General features: G+C 43.4%; 1 protein-coding gene across 4 annotated transcripts; it reads left to right on the plus strand.

The window, feature by feature from the left end:
• The first annotated feature begins 39 nt into the window (after positions 1-39).
• Positions 40-14,903, plus strand: LOC146185325 (uncharacterized). Of its 4 annotated transcripts, none has more exons than XM_084606266.1 (7): positions 40-230; positions 1,855-2,101; positions 2,509-2,641; positions 3,238-3,457; positions 4,701-4,968; positions 5,941-6,287; positions 12,850-14,903. In XM_084606266.1, the coding sequence occupies exons 1-7, from the start codon at positions 160-162 to the stop codon at positions 13,409-13,411; spliced, it is 1,848 nt and encodes a 615-aa protein (XP_084462392.1). In that variant the 5' UTR covers positions 40-159; the 3' UTR covers positions 13,412-14,903. The 4 variants fall into 4 exon arrangements, with proteins under 4 accessions (XP_084462392.1, XP_084462395.1, XP_084462393.1 ...); XM_084606269.1 differs by having other exon boundaries at positions 5,941-6,292; positions 12,850-12,979; XM_084606267.1 differs by lacking the exon at positions 40-230 and adding an exon at positions 448-512.
• Positions 14,904-15,110: the final 207 nt, after the last annotated feature.

The raw sequence follows: 15,110 nt of genomic DNA on the forward strand, positions 1-15,110 counted from the left end.
CTTTTTCTTCTTGTTTTTTTCTTTCTATAACGAAAAAAACGTGGCGCTAGCGTTGTGCACAAGAACGGAGCCATTTTTTTCTGGTGCCGAAGTCCCGAAGTCCCACAGTAGTTAGTCTGCTCTCATTGAAGAAATTGAAAGTGTAATAAGAAGAAAATCATGCCTGCATTCTGCGCTGTTAGAGGCTGCGGTGCGAGGCATCGAAAAGGCGACAACATATCATTCCACGCGTAAGCACCCTCTGCTGCTATTTCGTGAATGGCTGGAGTTTTGCTTGCCGTTCACCTTCGCGTCGTAACGTGCGTTGTTGCTTTATCCATGCGAACAACTAGCGAAATTGGCAACAGTTTTCCAAGACCTGCAAAACCTGGCTGTCGTGTTGATTGAGAGAGGCAGCATTTATAAGCGGCGATGCTCTCCTCTTAATTCGCGTGCTCTCCTCTTAATTCGCGTGCTCATAGATGGGGATAGCCGAACCCGCCACCCGACGCTGCTACTTTCGCCTGGATAAAGTGAGCCAGCTCACTTTTAAGCTAGGCAATTCTGTTTTCTGAACACAGCACGCAGTGCTAGCTCTGGGCGCTAGGTGTTACAAACGGCACCTATTTACTGCATTTACCTTGCATGGGAACGCGCATGCGCATCTGGGACGCACCATGTTTTTTGTTAGTATTTTGCGCCGAGTTTGAACTTTATTTGAAGAGTTTAGTAGCAAAGTGCGCAGCAACTCGCAGAAAGTGCGACACGTCATAAGCTGAAGGGAGAAGAGCTTTACAAAAAGAAAAAGAGAGAGAGACGCACAATTTTAATCTGTAAAATCTCTCACAAAAGAAGTAACCAAATCTAAAGGAATGCTTCTAGAAAAAAAAAAAAAAAATTTGAAAGTAAAGAAATTAAATTGATGGCCTTTACCATTCAACTCAAAAGAGATTCACACTGGGCTTTGTGAATTTAGTGAACCGTGGCCGCCATAAGAACCCTGCTGGATACAGTTGCACTATGGGGTTAATAATAAAACATATGTTCTGAACATCACATATTTTTACATCAAATTGATATCACGGACGCACAGCACTGCTGCCCTCAATTTTACATTCTGTGACTGATAGTCGCAAACCGGTAACCAAGCAGCGGCACAGCTGAAGTTAACGAAAGTTAGATTTACATCCTGCATCTCGTTGCTGGCCAACAGAAGATCGGTGTCTCATTCTTAATGAAGCCAATTCGTAAAAGTAACCCGTGACTCGCCTTTCCAAGTGTGAACATTTGTTGACCTGAGTGGCTTCCTGGTCACTTGCGACAGCCAGTCACAAGCCCTTCACGAATCACAAGTGTAAATGGGTCTTAAGACTTGTTCCTGCTTATCCTTGTCTTCTTAAATTTTTTTTTTTTTTCTAATGTTAAGAAACTGTGGTGAAAGCAGTTAAGTGTAGCTCGAAGGGCCATTAGTCCCCTGTATACAGTTCAGCTAGACATCCAATCATAACGGGGATATGCGAAGACAGAAAGAAAAAATTTATTTGATATTGCTACAGATGATAGTTGGAAATATGGCATGTACTAATTAGGGAGTTATATAACTGGATAACATTGCCACCTCACACACTGTATAGCAGGAACCGTGTAAACGCATAACTAAAGAACCAAGTATCAGCTAGTGAAACAGATTATTTGAATATTGACAACTACTGCATATAATGACAAGTATAATTATTAAATGCACAGTTACCGAGGAAGAACAGATTTCATGGTGTGTAGTATCAATCATATTGGTGTCAAATTGTGGCAGGAATTTCAGGCAGAACCCTCACAGTGTCTCGTGGTCCCCTGATCTCAAGTGGCTTTTGGTCACAGGTTTCCTCATCGCAACCCGGCACTAATGTCACGTTGGTTGCGAGCCCTTGGGCAAGACGACCTGAAGCCCAAGAACCACCATCGTGTATGCTCCCAGCACTTCAAGGCGAGCTGCTTCTATGCGGGGCTTGACCGGCCTTGTCTGCGCCCAGATGCCGTGCCAACAGAGTTTGCAGGCTGTCGCAAGGCATGGCCTACCACTGGCATAAAGCATACTGCCAGCGATGCCTCATCACACAAAAGCCCGGTGGGTGGGTGCTTCAAGCATTATCTGCACGTCTGAATAGGTCTGCGTGATATGCTTAGGGAAATAGTAGGAACCACAGTTATTTACTTATTTATTGATTTACTCATTTTGACAGAATCCCTAACAGCTCAGTGCATTTATTATATACTGCTTAATAAACAGCACCAGACTGATTAGGCTAAAGGAAGTGTAGCACAACTACAGACGCAGATCAAACACCTAGTACCACACGTTTGTGTTGCGTTACAAGAAAGACAGAATGTATGTTTGTCAAGCTGACTTGCAAGTGTTTGCTATTATCTTATACAAAAATTAAAGAAAGTAACTAAGATTCACTAGCTTTTCATGTTAAATCCAGGTAAAAATTTTCGTTTTGAAGTTCAAAACTTTCTTCGCTGTTGTTGCAGGCACATGGGATGGCAACTCGCTTGGCCACCAAGGTTCAGGAAAGGAAGGCTGCTCAGGATAAGGCAGAACAGATGGCAACGTCACGGATAACAAAGGATGCTAGCACCAACACTACGTTATCCCTGAGCAAGGGTGGGTTGACTGCCGTCAAATATGTGGCAGCGCAGGTTGATTATTGTACCACCTATGTTGCCACGCATTCGTAGCCGGGACTATGTTGGCAACTGTGAAGTACAGAAACTGGCTAGCCTAAGCTTCAACCCTATATTTATTCAATCACTTATAGACCAAATATTTCTCTCACTGTCGCATGATCAGTGTAATCATTATTTGGGTTGACCTTCAGAGCTGCCCAGTGTCACATGCTCACTCTCACGTTGAAAAAACATCTTGCATCGCAACAAATGCATTGCTGGTTTCTGGAGCTCAAGTACTAAATTAAAGCATGTAGTTGTTAGATAACTGACTACAACACCAAGTTTCTGGCAGAATTTGTTGGCTTCACTCTTGCAAAATGCTTGTGATCATCTTTGACAAGGTGGCCAGCAGGCAAAGGTGATTTTTTCCCAGTGGCAATGGCTGCAGTGACCAACTACAATGCAGGACATGTGCTACAGACAGCCAGGGATCTGCTTTAAAGACTCGGCAGGTTGACTCTAGAAACTAGCGCACAGAGAAGTGACTAAGGAACTAATTAAGCATGTATAGCATCTCTCTTCCCATGTTAGATCTGCCATCCGAGGCCAGGATGGCGAATTCGGAGAGCCAACCACTGCCTAAGAAGCTGCTATTCCAGTTGCGGCACGAGGCTGGAAGCCAAGCCAAGGAAAGCAGGCATGTATCCACAAGCAAGCAACTGCACATTGACACTGAAAGGCCAAAGGCTGACAACATCATCAGCAAAGTTGCTCAGAGCAAAAGCCAGGATTCAGATGGAGACTCAGTGTGGTGAGTGAGCTTTATTAGCAGAGTTCCTTCAATGCTAGACCATGGTACCTAATTATTTCATTACATTTCTAGATAATGTCAGCAGCTTAGGTGGGTATTGCTATCCATTCCAGCTCTCTGGGATACAAACTTGCACAGTTCACAGTACTCCTAACATTTCTCTGTTTTAGGCACTCTTTGCAAAATTTTACCTTTTTCTTGTTAACAGTTTGTACGGTGAAAATTGCAGTGAGTCTCTAGCTGTATGTATCCAGACCTAAACACTGACAATTCTTCCGCAGACTACCACCGTTTTTATATTGAGCTCTGTTGAAGTAGTAAGAGTTGGCGAAAATTTAATAAATGCCCATTTTTTCACGTTTAAAAATATGTGGGTATCTTTCAGAACATTGCACTTATTTATTTTCTTTTTTTACTTCAAACTTTCAAACAACTATGCAAGTGACATTTCTATGCATAGTAAAGACGATGAAATACAAAACAATGCTTTTATGCTGAGATCCATGTACCTGTTAAAAATCTTGATATAATCAGAATCAATCTAGAGCTGTCTATTTATTTAGTACAATTTCTCCTTAAAACACACAATGTAGCTCTTGTACATGAATGTACGCTGTCTAAAGGGACATTGGGGACATATTGTTGGCCAGTATCTATTTAGTACCAAAATCTGGTATAAAAGAGCTACTTTCACTTATATTAGAAACCAGAAGATCCCAGGAAATGAAACACAGGTATGGCTGCCTCGGGCTGTTTTCATTAAAAACTGCAGCAGCATAAGTTTACATTTTTGTCGGCAAATCCCCAAAGCTAGTCCACGCTGCCATCCACTTCCACCAGCTATTACAGAGTCAATAATTTTCTCAATATTTTCTTGAACCCCGCAGTTTGAATTGAGTGTCGGTATGAAGTACTAATTTTCAGAACTAACTTTTCTCAGATGCTTAACAAATGTGAACAGAGCCATAAAAACCAAGCAGCAGAATTTCACAAGGACTGAGAACTGCATGAAGTGTTACTCAACTACTTTTGAGCAAAGAATTAGAGCATTTATGTGAAGGCAATGAGCATGACGAACTGGGGTAGTTGAAGCGTTCATGGGCGCTGTGTTTGTCCGTTATTCTCGGTTGTTCATTTCTGCGCCGGTTTTTCCCAAAATTTATGGGAAACATGTGGACGCGTTACTGTGCTGATGCTCTTGTAAACGGCAGGAAACTATTGTACCTGTCCAAAAATCTTGCAGCTGCACTTCTCCCGAGTCTGAGAGTGGTAATGGTGGAGTGGTGAACAGAGACCTTGAGTCCGCCGGCCCAGACCCTGTGCTGACGGCCACGGGAGCGCTGTTCCTGCACACATACTGTGGAGAGAGGAGCGAGCCTGATCATATGATACAGCTCCGACAATCGCTACAGGCAGCAAAGCGACGCCTGACCTTGGTTGAACGCCGCCTGAAGCGCAACACGGAAGCATTTGCTCAACTGCTGAGCGCCAACAAAGAGCTCAAGTTTGAGGTTTGTGGTACCTGTCTTGACAAACCCTCTCTGTGACAGGTCAAATTTATAATAACTTAAAGACTGCTATCTCAAGTCCTTGTGGAGCTTGACCAAACTCAACCGTGGTGTCACTGATCGGTACATTTTCATTGAAAGATAAGAAAAGTATGGTACCTTGACCCTGTTTCTAGTATGACCTAAGCGTACTTACGTAGCAGCTTTCTAGAGGAACATAATAGTGTGACGGAGTAAAGTCTCGGCGAAAGTCACGTGGATCGCAGAGCGGCAGCGAACTCAGTGGGGCCATCACCTCAACATCAAACCTTCGTTTTTTTTTGCCTCGAGGAGGCACGTGCTCGCGATCACCGCAGAGTGAAGACAAGAATTGCACCATGTCATTGGCCCTCCCAGGGGAAAGGTGACGATTATCACCTCAGGGGAGCAAGTCCGATTCAATTGATATGCTCAACTGCCCAGTCATGCAACCTCAGGCAGTTTGTGTTGAAGATTGCTTCCTATGCACTCCTAATTGTGGCTGCAGACTGACTACTGGATTGCTGCCAGACTAAGAAGGCAAAATAAAAATGTTGGCCTATGCCAGTAAAAAGTGCAGGCATATGAAATGACACGATAAATGTTTGGCTAGCTTAGTACCATACTGCCATGTAGAGATGCTGACAAGGGTTTAGGCACATTATGTCTGACATCATTGATAGATCTGTGCTAGAACTCACATGCTTGCTCTCTTTTATAGCTCTAACTCTATGACATGTCTTGTTTAACTTTGTGGAATTCTGCTTTGGCTGTTTGAGTCAAATTCAGATCCAGAGGTGTGAATTTTATTGTTGAATGCGAGAATTTGACTGTGACATTTTCTTTGGCATTACTGAGTTATGCTAAATGAAGATGCTCAACAATGCAAAGTGCAACATGTAGGCACAGTTTGTTTCGGTGAGAGAAAGTGATTGCATCGCTTGCGGTTCTATGCAGCTGTCCCAGGCCCGGCGTTTGGAGCAGCAGCAGTTTTCGATAAGTGAACGGCTACCACAGGACCTGCTCCGTGACTGGCACGAGAATGCGGGGCGCGTACCGCATGCGCGGCGCTACAGCCCCCTGACACTACGGTTTGCCGCCGAGCTGCATACCTGCTCGCGCACTGCCTACGAGCACGTGGCCCGCTGGCTACCCATGCCTACACTGCACCTGGTGCGGCGCCACAGCGCCACCCATTTATCTTCCTCCAGGGACAGTGGCTGGGACAGTGCCACTGTTGCCACATCTGACAGAAGGACTGATGCTGCAGCCAGTGCCAAGTTCAGCAGTGTGCCCGCAAGCCGGTAAAGTGGGTGCATCAGATGTCACACAAATGTCTGCAGGGTATTAAGTGCATCCAGTGCATCACTGAAGAGGCTCGTATGGCACTAACCCCCATGATGCCTCATGTGCTCGTCTAGATGTCTGATACATGTGTTGAGTGCATGACATGCGACACACAAGGATGAGAGGCATGAACAGGGGACAGGTGCACAGTCAACATGAGTCAGTAATCACTAATTAGTCCAAATGAGAAGGTAAAGGAGAGCATGCAGTGTTTCAGGTCGTTGAATGAGCAGTTAGCATACTACTAATAATTATTTGTAACACAAAGACACGGTAAGCACCTCACTTCTGGGTGAACACCTCAGCTGTGATGTGAGAGGAAGGAAAAAGACAAAGAAAAGAAAAAAATTCTACCATAACAGAGGACTTTGGTAATGTGCAGCGATATTACAAAGCAGTTTAGGCATATTTTGCAATTTGTTGCCAATGGAACACAGCTGCTGTAGCCAGGATTTGATTCTGTGTCCTCGGGCTGAGCAGCCGAATTCCCAAACCACATTGTACCTCAACTTGCGCAAGAAAAAGGGGGAGGTTGTGGTTTCTACGTGAGCACAGGCTACTAACCACCGTGGGTTTGAGCTGAGGCCCTGATCAGCTGCCACCGCGTGCACAGGGGAGTGGCAGGCGGCCGCGCAAAAGGCAGCTGTGGAAAGCCTGAATCTCACAATGTTCTGAAAAAGTTGTCTAACGGATATAAGCTGCCTGGCTGTCTTCTGCACGTGTGTATTTTTTATTACTTTCTGGGTGGCAGGTTGGATGCCAAGAGGGCGGTTTATGGCTGAGCACCTCATATAGCATCATCATATCTATAGGTCTCTCCCTGTAAATACCAGACATCTTCAAGACGCACACTGCTGAATGCATCATGCAAGAGTGCCCTAACTGGCTAAAAGGTGTGTAAAACAGAAGCCTAATGGTTAGCTATCCCCATCTCACTAGCAGAAAAAAAATGGCGATTGAGAAGAGAGCTTGACAGATATGAGTTATTGATATGTGGTGCTATGTAACTCGGATGCCAACAAAAGTGCTACGATTTGGGAGGCAAGAAGAGTATATTGAGTGATGGGAAGGAAAACGATAGGTGTACAATTAAGAGGGAGAACAAAAAGCATTGTGGAATAGAGAGTAGCTGTAAGTTGAGCACATTCCAGCTGAGATTATAAAGAGGAGAATAGACATGTGCAGTACATGTAGCTTACAACAATGACACATAGTTTATTAGAGTATCACAGCAGCTGAGGGGAATTGGAACTCTGGATGGTATGACAAATTAGAAAGTCGGGCTGAAACAGCAGCGTAGCCACTGCTGCAAAGTATGGATTAACACATAAGCTCTGCCTTGAAGCTTGTGACGTGGCAGCGTTAATGGCTCTCGTTTATGGCTTTCCTTGCAGATCCACTTTGCTTCTTATATATCCCTAATCTTTTTAGCTGTGCCCAAATTATCCAACACGTACCAGAAGCTAGGAGATACAAAGCCCCGCCTTAACTATGCCATATGAACTTGCTTGTATAGCCTAACGGTGTTGTGCCTCACTCAGATCCAAGGGTTCTGGAACGGTGTATTACGATGTCACCCAATTTGGCAGCACTTGCCAAATTGTCCATTTCGTGTGGTCTCGTGATGCCACACAACTCGACAACCAGTCATTGCGCTGCCATATCACCAACATACATAGCTTGCCAGAGCCATGCCCGCAAGTTTTCGCTTGCAACGTCAGTGCCAACAACACTGACATCATACTGTCTGGATAGCGGGGCCTTTAATGCTGCCATGTTAAAATCAGTATATTTGGATGTTATTGGTAGCATCATTCGTCCTCTGGTAAGCTCACTTGAGCTGATGATGCTGATCAAATGTTGATTGAACAGGCATAAGGCCAAAAGCCAGATCACTTTGGTCATACCACTTGAGAAACTGTTCTTTGAAGCTGGATGTTTTAACGCAATAGCATTAAAGGCCCGAATCTCTGAAAATCCAGCATCCGATGTCAGCATCCGGTGTCAGCGTTGTGAACGAAAATTCATGAGCATGGCACTGGCAGGCGGTAGCTGGCAGCTGAGATGGCCATACACTGACTGGTCATAGAGTTACCTAACATTACATATGCCAAGAGCTGCCAACTCGGGCTTCTCCTTTCATATGGGAGGGTGAGATTAGAATCGGCCTGCCAGGACCCTTGCATTCGCATTTTCCCTAGGCCACGCAGGCACGTTCATATGGCTTGGTTAAAACAGCGCTTTATATGTGCGCTGGCAGCCTATGCTAAAGGGTTCAGCTTTCTCATGCAGCAGAGAAAATGTGTGGATGTAAGAGAGAAAAAAATGCATAGGCATTAGAATGGCTTGACACCATAGACTTGCATGGGTGCCGGCCGAGACTGCTCCCCTAATCCTGGAATTGAGGGTCAATTTAGTGACATTTTACTGATATATTTTTTAAACATGCATTGCATACTCCTCATGTCGCCTAATTAAGAACCAATGTGGCTGTTGCACACTCTGTGCCAGTACTAATAATATTGCTTGTGAAAGATGACTGTTACCATAGAAGGGTGTTACGTGAACACATTTCCACAAGAGCCATCGTGTTTGATGCATTGTTTCAGTAGCTGAAACAGCGATTCTGTCAAGGCACAAACAGTATTTAGTCTGTTTATCACCACATTATAGATTTAAAAAATTTTCAGACATTTCATACTACTGAAATTTTTTTGCAACAATAGCCTGTAGAAAGAGAATATACACCTTTCAATAATTGGCTGCTGGGCGCTGCTATATTTATCGCTGGACTGCATTTTGCAGTTGGCTCTAGCACGGTGGAAGCCGCAGCGGAACCGGCTTCAAGACTGTTAGCTCTTACTTCTCGCGTTTGGCGATTTCGCATCAGTTTGTTTGGGTCTCTCACATGACCATCAAGGGCCTGAGTTAGAAATTTCTCCAAGTCCGAAGCAGTAAAATAAAAACCCTATCTCCACCGGGAATAGGACCTCCATCCTTTGGGTCACTTGCTGAACGTTTTAACTAACTGCGCCATGCCCGGGAATTTTTTTTTTTTTTTCTGATATTTATTACACGCGGTTATGTATAGAAAGGGTTATGTACACAGACTATTTACAATGTACTCAGCCATTGCTGAGATGCACAACAGAAAACACAACTAAACACAGTGTCACCAGCGGAAACCAATCAGGTTGAAAGTAATTTTCATCATACATGTCCTTCAGTTGCAGCATCATTCTGCTAAAATGGAGTCTAGGATGAACAACAGGTTCAGCGTTTCGATCCAACATGCGTGTCTTCCACAAACTATGAAATCCAATAAGGAAAAACATGTCATATGGTTCGTAATCAGATTGTTTAACAGCAAGATACCTCAGACTGTACGAATTTAGAACAGTCTTTCTTTAGAGTTCTTTGCAGCACATCCCAAAAAAGAATTGAGTCTTTGCAAGTGATGAAACAGTGCTCAGTTGTTTCAAGCACATCACACAGATGGCAGTTTACAGAAGATACAAAAATATTTTTCCTATGGAGCCATGTGTTAACAGGTAGAGCTTCGGTGTGTAATTTAAAGAAAAAATATTTTCGTGCACGGAGTAATCTGCATTTTGCGCATCCTCTTTAACACATCATGCCTGGGATCACAAGAAGCATTTTGTAATTCACCTTATGTGGCATGAGAACAATAGTGGCGATGAAAATGACGGTGCCATAACGGAGGGATATGAAGTAATTTTAACTCGAACCAGACTGCTGGCGCTATTGTTGCATGGAGGCGGAACGGACAGGTGTCCATATGCTGTGCTATGTCAGTGCAGGTTAAAGATCTCCAGGTGGTCAAAATTACTCCGAAACCTTCCACTTCAGCACCTTTTATTCTCTTATCGCTTTCATTTCCACCTTCCTCCCTTCCCTTAGGGCTCAGTTCAGGTATCCATGGAAGGGTGTGACAGATATTGCACCTTTCTTTTTCAGTAAACAAATTTACAATTTCACGCACACTCTACTCGTTTTAGTTGAGGAGGAGGTGGAGCAGCCATAGATGCACGAGAGTGGGGGCATGTCACACGGATGCCATGCCCCAGATCGCAAAGCCGTGTTCATTAATCTGCACTGCATTAATCTGCATGTCAAGAATGAAAATAAACTATAAACTATGTTAGCAGAATCGTATGCAGAGAACGTTTTATATCAAAGCAAAGCAAAGCATAAAAAAAGCTTTGTTTCGTGATGTACACATCGGTATTAGAATTAAAGACCTAGGATTGGATCTGTGAAACTCGAGCTGACATTCTTAATCGTATGGTGGTCGAGCTCTCTTTTCTGCAGCCCAGAGAGGCGACGTTTCGACATCTCCCTTGCCCCATGAAAAGATGTACAGCTGCTAATACACAATTCTATGAAAATTTCTCTGGTCAGCAGCTTTTAGCAGAATTGCAGCAAACCTTTGAGTCGAGTCACCTTTCACCGATTGCAACTCGGATCAGTCTCCACTGCGGAAGTGGGAGGAAAGTGTTTACAAAAGTTACAAAAATGTGGTGCTTTCATGTTTAAAAAAAGTATGTAAATTGCAAGGTTTAACCATTTTTTACCATGGTAATACTGAGCACATTAATTTTAGGTTCTGGTAGCTTTTTTTCTTGTGCAAGAACTGTCAGATTTAAAATTTCATGTAGCATACGAAAAGGAGGCTGAATAAATGAAATTCTTGTGCATGTAAATTGAAACAATAAAATGTGCATTATAGCACAAAATTTTAATTGCTAAAAACAATTTCGGGGAAAAAATTTTGAAATGCACTTGTAACTGAGAAGAAAAAAGTGCTAAACTTCTCCTGAGACGTACAAAATATTCAGCTTTTTATCAGTGACTATGTGCGAAAAAAAAAAACAAAAAAACAATTAATATTTCTTGAATAGTACTCTTAAGCGCCACCCAGCACCTCCACCAAGATTATAACAAGCTTTATTGTAAGGTGAGCTCGTTTGCTAAGGTTAAGTCGAGGCTTGCAGGTAGGCGCTTGCAAGGTAGGTGCTGGCTCGAACAGCTGGTGCTTGCGTCTCGTGCCGGCGCGCTGGCGCCACACCATCTTCTTCTCTACAATACAAAATAATGACTGCTCGTGAAAAGCGAGGCCGACAACAAGAATGAAACTAAGCAGCGTGCAGACACTGATATTCCAGACTGGTTTTGATAGTTGCTGAGAGCTGAATTCCACTGGTAGAAGCAGAATGTTACTCACTGCTCCTCGGGCTGTTGATAAAATCAACTGCAGAAAAAGTGAAGTGACAACATTTGCCATGTTTTCTAACAGGCCATTCTTGCTTTTGACTTTGACGCTACCGCGTCTTCGCAGCAAGTTCCAAAAATGGCATCTCGAGAGACAGAAGAAAAGTATATTGAAAATAAACTTCAGTTATCTAACTACGGTGCGATGCAGTGTGTTCGAAGGAAGTGTGGAATGTTCGAAAATCAGTGCATAAAACCATCGTTAACTAGCTAACAGTACTCAATGGGCACGATAAGGAAACAGTTTTTTTTTTTTTTTTTTTTTTTCAATGTTTATTGCCTTGACGCATAAAAGGAATGTCATGTCATTAAGGATAAGAGGTATGGTCAGATAAATGAAAAAAGGTTGGCTGATGTAATGAAGTTTACGAGTGAAAGATGATGCGGTCCTTGCGTCCGAGCGGAATATATAACGATGGATTATGGGGGGAGAGGCCAGCTGCCACAGTTAGCATCCTGAAGCGACAGCATGGCTATGAGGGATGCCGTAATAAATATCACTGGAGTAATTTAAATCACCCGATGTTCTTTAATGTTGCCGACACTGCAGAACACAATGGCATCACTGTGTTCTGTGAACTCATAGCCAGCAGCCGTCTTTAACTTCTCCAACACAATCTCATTGTAATGCAGTACAATGCCAAAAGGCAGGTGAGTCTTTCTGGCCAGTCATTCGAGCTGTCATGATCACGAGAAAAGAAAGCAATGAAACGCATGCAGTGGCAAAGGATAAGGACTGTTCCATGCCAATTTTCTATTCCATTTGGCTACTTTGTTTGAAAATTGCTGAACAATGTGTGTAAAGTTTTCAAACTGCTCTTCAGCTGATTACAACAGCAGCGCATGGAAGCATGCATTCAGAAGCAGTAAGGGTATGAAGTTGCTGTGCAAAAAGATGCAAGAATCCTCTGTGTGTACGCTTTGTGTTATACATAACTTATGCACAAGCAGCATAGGCCAAACACAGTTTTCAAAATGGTGGTAAGCATGACTGCTGAAACAAGAATCAGGGAAAGTTTATCCCCATACTTTGAGAATGTATAGCAAGCCCTTCGTGCACTCCTTTTATGCCCCCTCCCCTATTATGCACTCTTTATTGTAAGCCAGGGTCAAACTAAGACTTAGGCTAATAAAGTGCTTCCACATTGAGGGGTTAATTATGTTTTAAAATGAAGTCTGCCAAAATGTCTTTCTATGTCACCCATTTTCCTTACCCTCATGCTGCAGGTTTGCCAGCTCTGTGTCTCGCAACCGAGCCCCAACAGATGCCAAAAAAGCCACCGAGTCAAGTTCATCGTCATCGGCAACGTTTGTGGCGCCAGCGGTCAACACTGACATGGCTACCACAATACAGGGCGGCAGTGATGCACCCACTATGTTTGTTATCAACAGTGCAGCCATGCCAGAAATGGCAATACCTGCTAGCAGAACAGAAAGTACACTTGCTGCTGCAGTGAAAATGACACCTGCCATCATGGCAGGGACAACATTTCCCATCTTGATGAGAACACCTGCCACAGTGATGGAAATGACACCTGTCACCTCAATGGAACCCAAACCTGCCGCCACAATACAGCTGGGACCAGCCCTCAAATTCGAAATGACGCCTTCTTCCACAACTGAAGTGACATTCGAAGAACTGGAACCTGAACCCAGGATGGAGGCAACGCCTGCCACCACAATAGAGACAGTGGGTGCCACAACAATAATGATCACACCTACCACCTCAACACAAGCATCCTTAAGTCTTGCTAGCATACAAACCTCCGCGACAACAGTGCCTGTGTAAATGGGACCAATGTTGCTGCAGTGTGCGAAAAGAAAAATGCAAGGAACTGTAAATACCCAATTGCATTGTGTGTGTGTGTGTATGGCCTTGAAGATTGTGCATCTTAGTCAGGCATAGTTTCTTGGTCTGTGATAAATTAAACCTCAATGCATGGAATTTTAAATGCATTTAATGACACGAGAATCTACCATCTCGCTGAGAGATAGTAGATTCTTGTGTCATTAAGCAACTAAACACCTGTTCCATCTAAACATATTCCATCTAGTGATGGTTTTGTAACAAGTTAGTATTCAGCGCTGCATAAAAGAAACGGACACAGGAAGAAATGCACAGGACGGGTGCTGTGTCACTGTCCGTGTATATTATGTAGCGCTGAATACTAACTTGTCACGAAACCATGCTTCACTAACTAGCCCAGCAACGTGTTTTGTTAAGCAATCTAGTGATCCTCGAGGAAAAATGACGAGACAGTGCTAGGACTGTGCACGGCATGTGTCACGAGCGCATCTGGGGTTCATAAGGAAATAAAAGGTCTGCAAAATGGACTTGCAAGTAGTATTTGTCAATTCCAATCTCACACTTGCGAGATCCCTTTCCTTTTCATGGTATTTCCTCACTAATGCTTAGCCAGACTTTTTCATGCCATGAAATTGCCTACTTATTTTTTTAATTAGGCAATAGGCACAACTAACATCAGTGCGGCTACATCTGTCTTGCAGACCTTGCACGTGTTGGTGTTATATATTTTGAGGCACATCCTGTTACACTGCAGCAGGTTCAAGTGTTTATTTGTAATTGCCTCTGGGAGACTGCCTGAGCTCTGCATGGTTTGTTGCTAGGTGATCAGTGATCCAGAAAAGCTTTTCTTGCTTCATAAAACTGAAGAGCTGTTTTAGTGGACAGTTAGGATTCAGACCTTCAGTTCTGACAGGACTGCAGTGGCATGGTTCCAAGACTCCCTAGAGCTCCCTAGACGTCTCGCCTTTTCGCAGATTCAAAGAGTGCTCTGGATCGCCAATTTGAATTCATCTTAAGAAAGGGAAGGTTGACAGGCCATGCATGGCTTAAGTGAAAGCAGCTTGAAATTTCAGAAATGTCTACCCCACACTCCTATCTAGTTAACGTCATTGTTTTCAAAGGTGGTGCAATATAAGTAATTTCATGTTAATAAATTCCACGATTGTGAGGCTACCACACAGTCTAAGCTATTCACTTTGCCCACAATGCACCACACAGGTCTGCCAAATGTGATGACAAATGACAAGAAAGAAATTTTCTTTTAGACAAACTTGACAGAATTTCAGATACAGTGAACAACTTAGAATTTGGCTGGTATTTTTTAAATAAATGTAAAAGAAATCTGTGTAAGATGGACTGCGTTTTGTGTCCTTCGGTAAGATGAATTTAAACGGTGACCTTGACCCATGGCAACTCCTCACAACGGCACTTGTAGATCATTTATGACGCAATAAAGAAAGCTAGAGAAGAAATAAATTGCACAATTACTTTCTCTCAAGGAAACTTAATCTGCATTGCATCTATCTAACAGTACAAGAAAGCTTTCACGCACCTTCAAGCAAACTTGAGGAAAGGCGTTCTTATGGCTGTGGTTTTGGAAGGACTTTGCACGCATACCATGCACAGTGTGTTGCTTCCAGAAGACAAAAATGTGTATTGGTGTGGAGTGAACAACCTGCTA

Source organism: Amblyomma maculatum, chromosome 6, assembly GCF_055883805.1.
Source record: "Amblyomma maculatum isolate TAMU_Amacu chromosome 6, ASM5588380v1, whole genome shotgun sequence".
Lineage (NCBI taxonomy): Eukaryota > Metazoa > Arthropoda > Arachnida > Ixodida > Ixodidae > Amblyomma > Amblyomma maculatum.

Excerpts from the sequence above, each read along its gene's own strand:
- LOC146185325 (XM_084606266.1), top strand. The coding sequence starts at position 160 with ATGCCTGCATTCTGCGCTGTTAGAGGCTGCGGTGCGAGGCATCGAAAA. Across the intron at positions 4,969-5,940 it reads ACAAAGAGCTCAAGTTTGAG|CTGTCCCAGGCCCGGCGTTT; the intron begins GTTTGTGGTACC and ends GGTTCTATGCAG. Across the intron at positions 6,288-12,849 it reads AGCAGTGTGCCCGCAAGCCG|GTTTGCCAGCTCTGTGTCTC; the intron begins GTAAAGTGGGTG and ends CTCATGCTGCAG.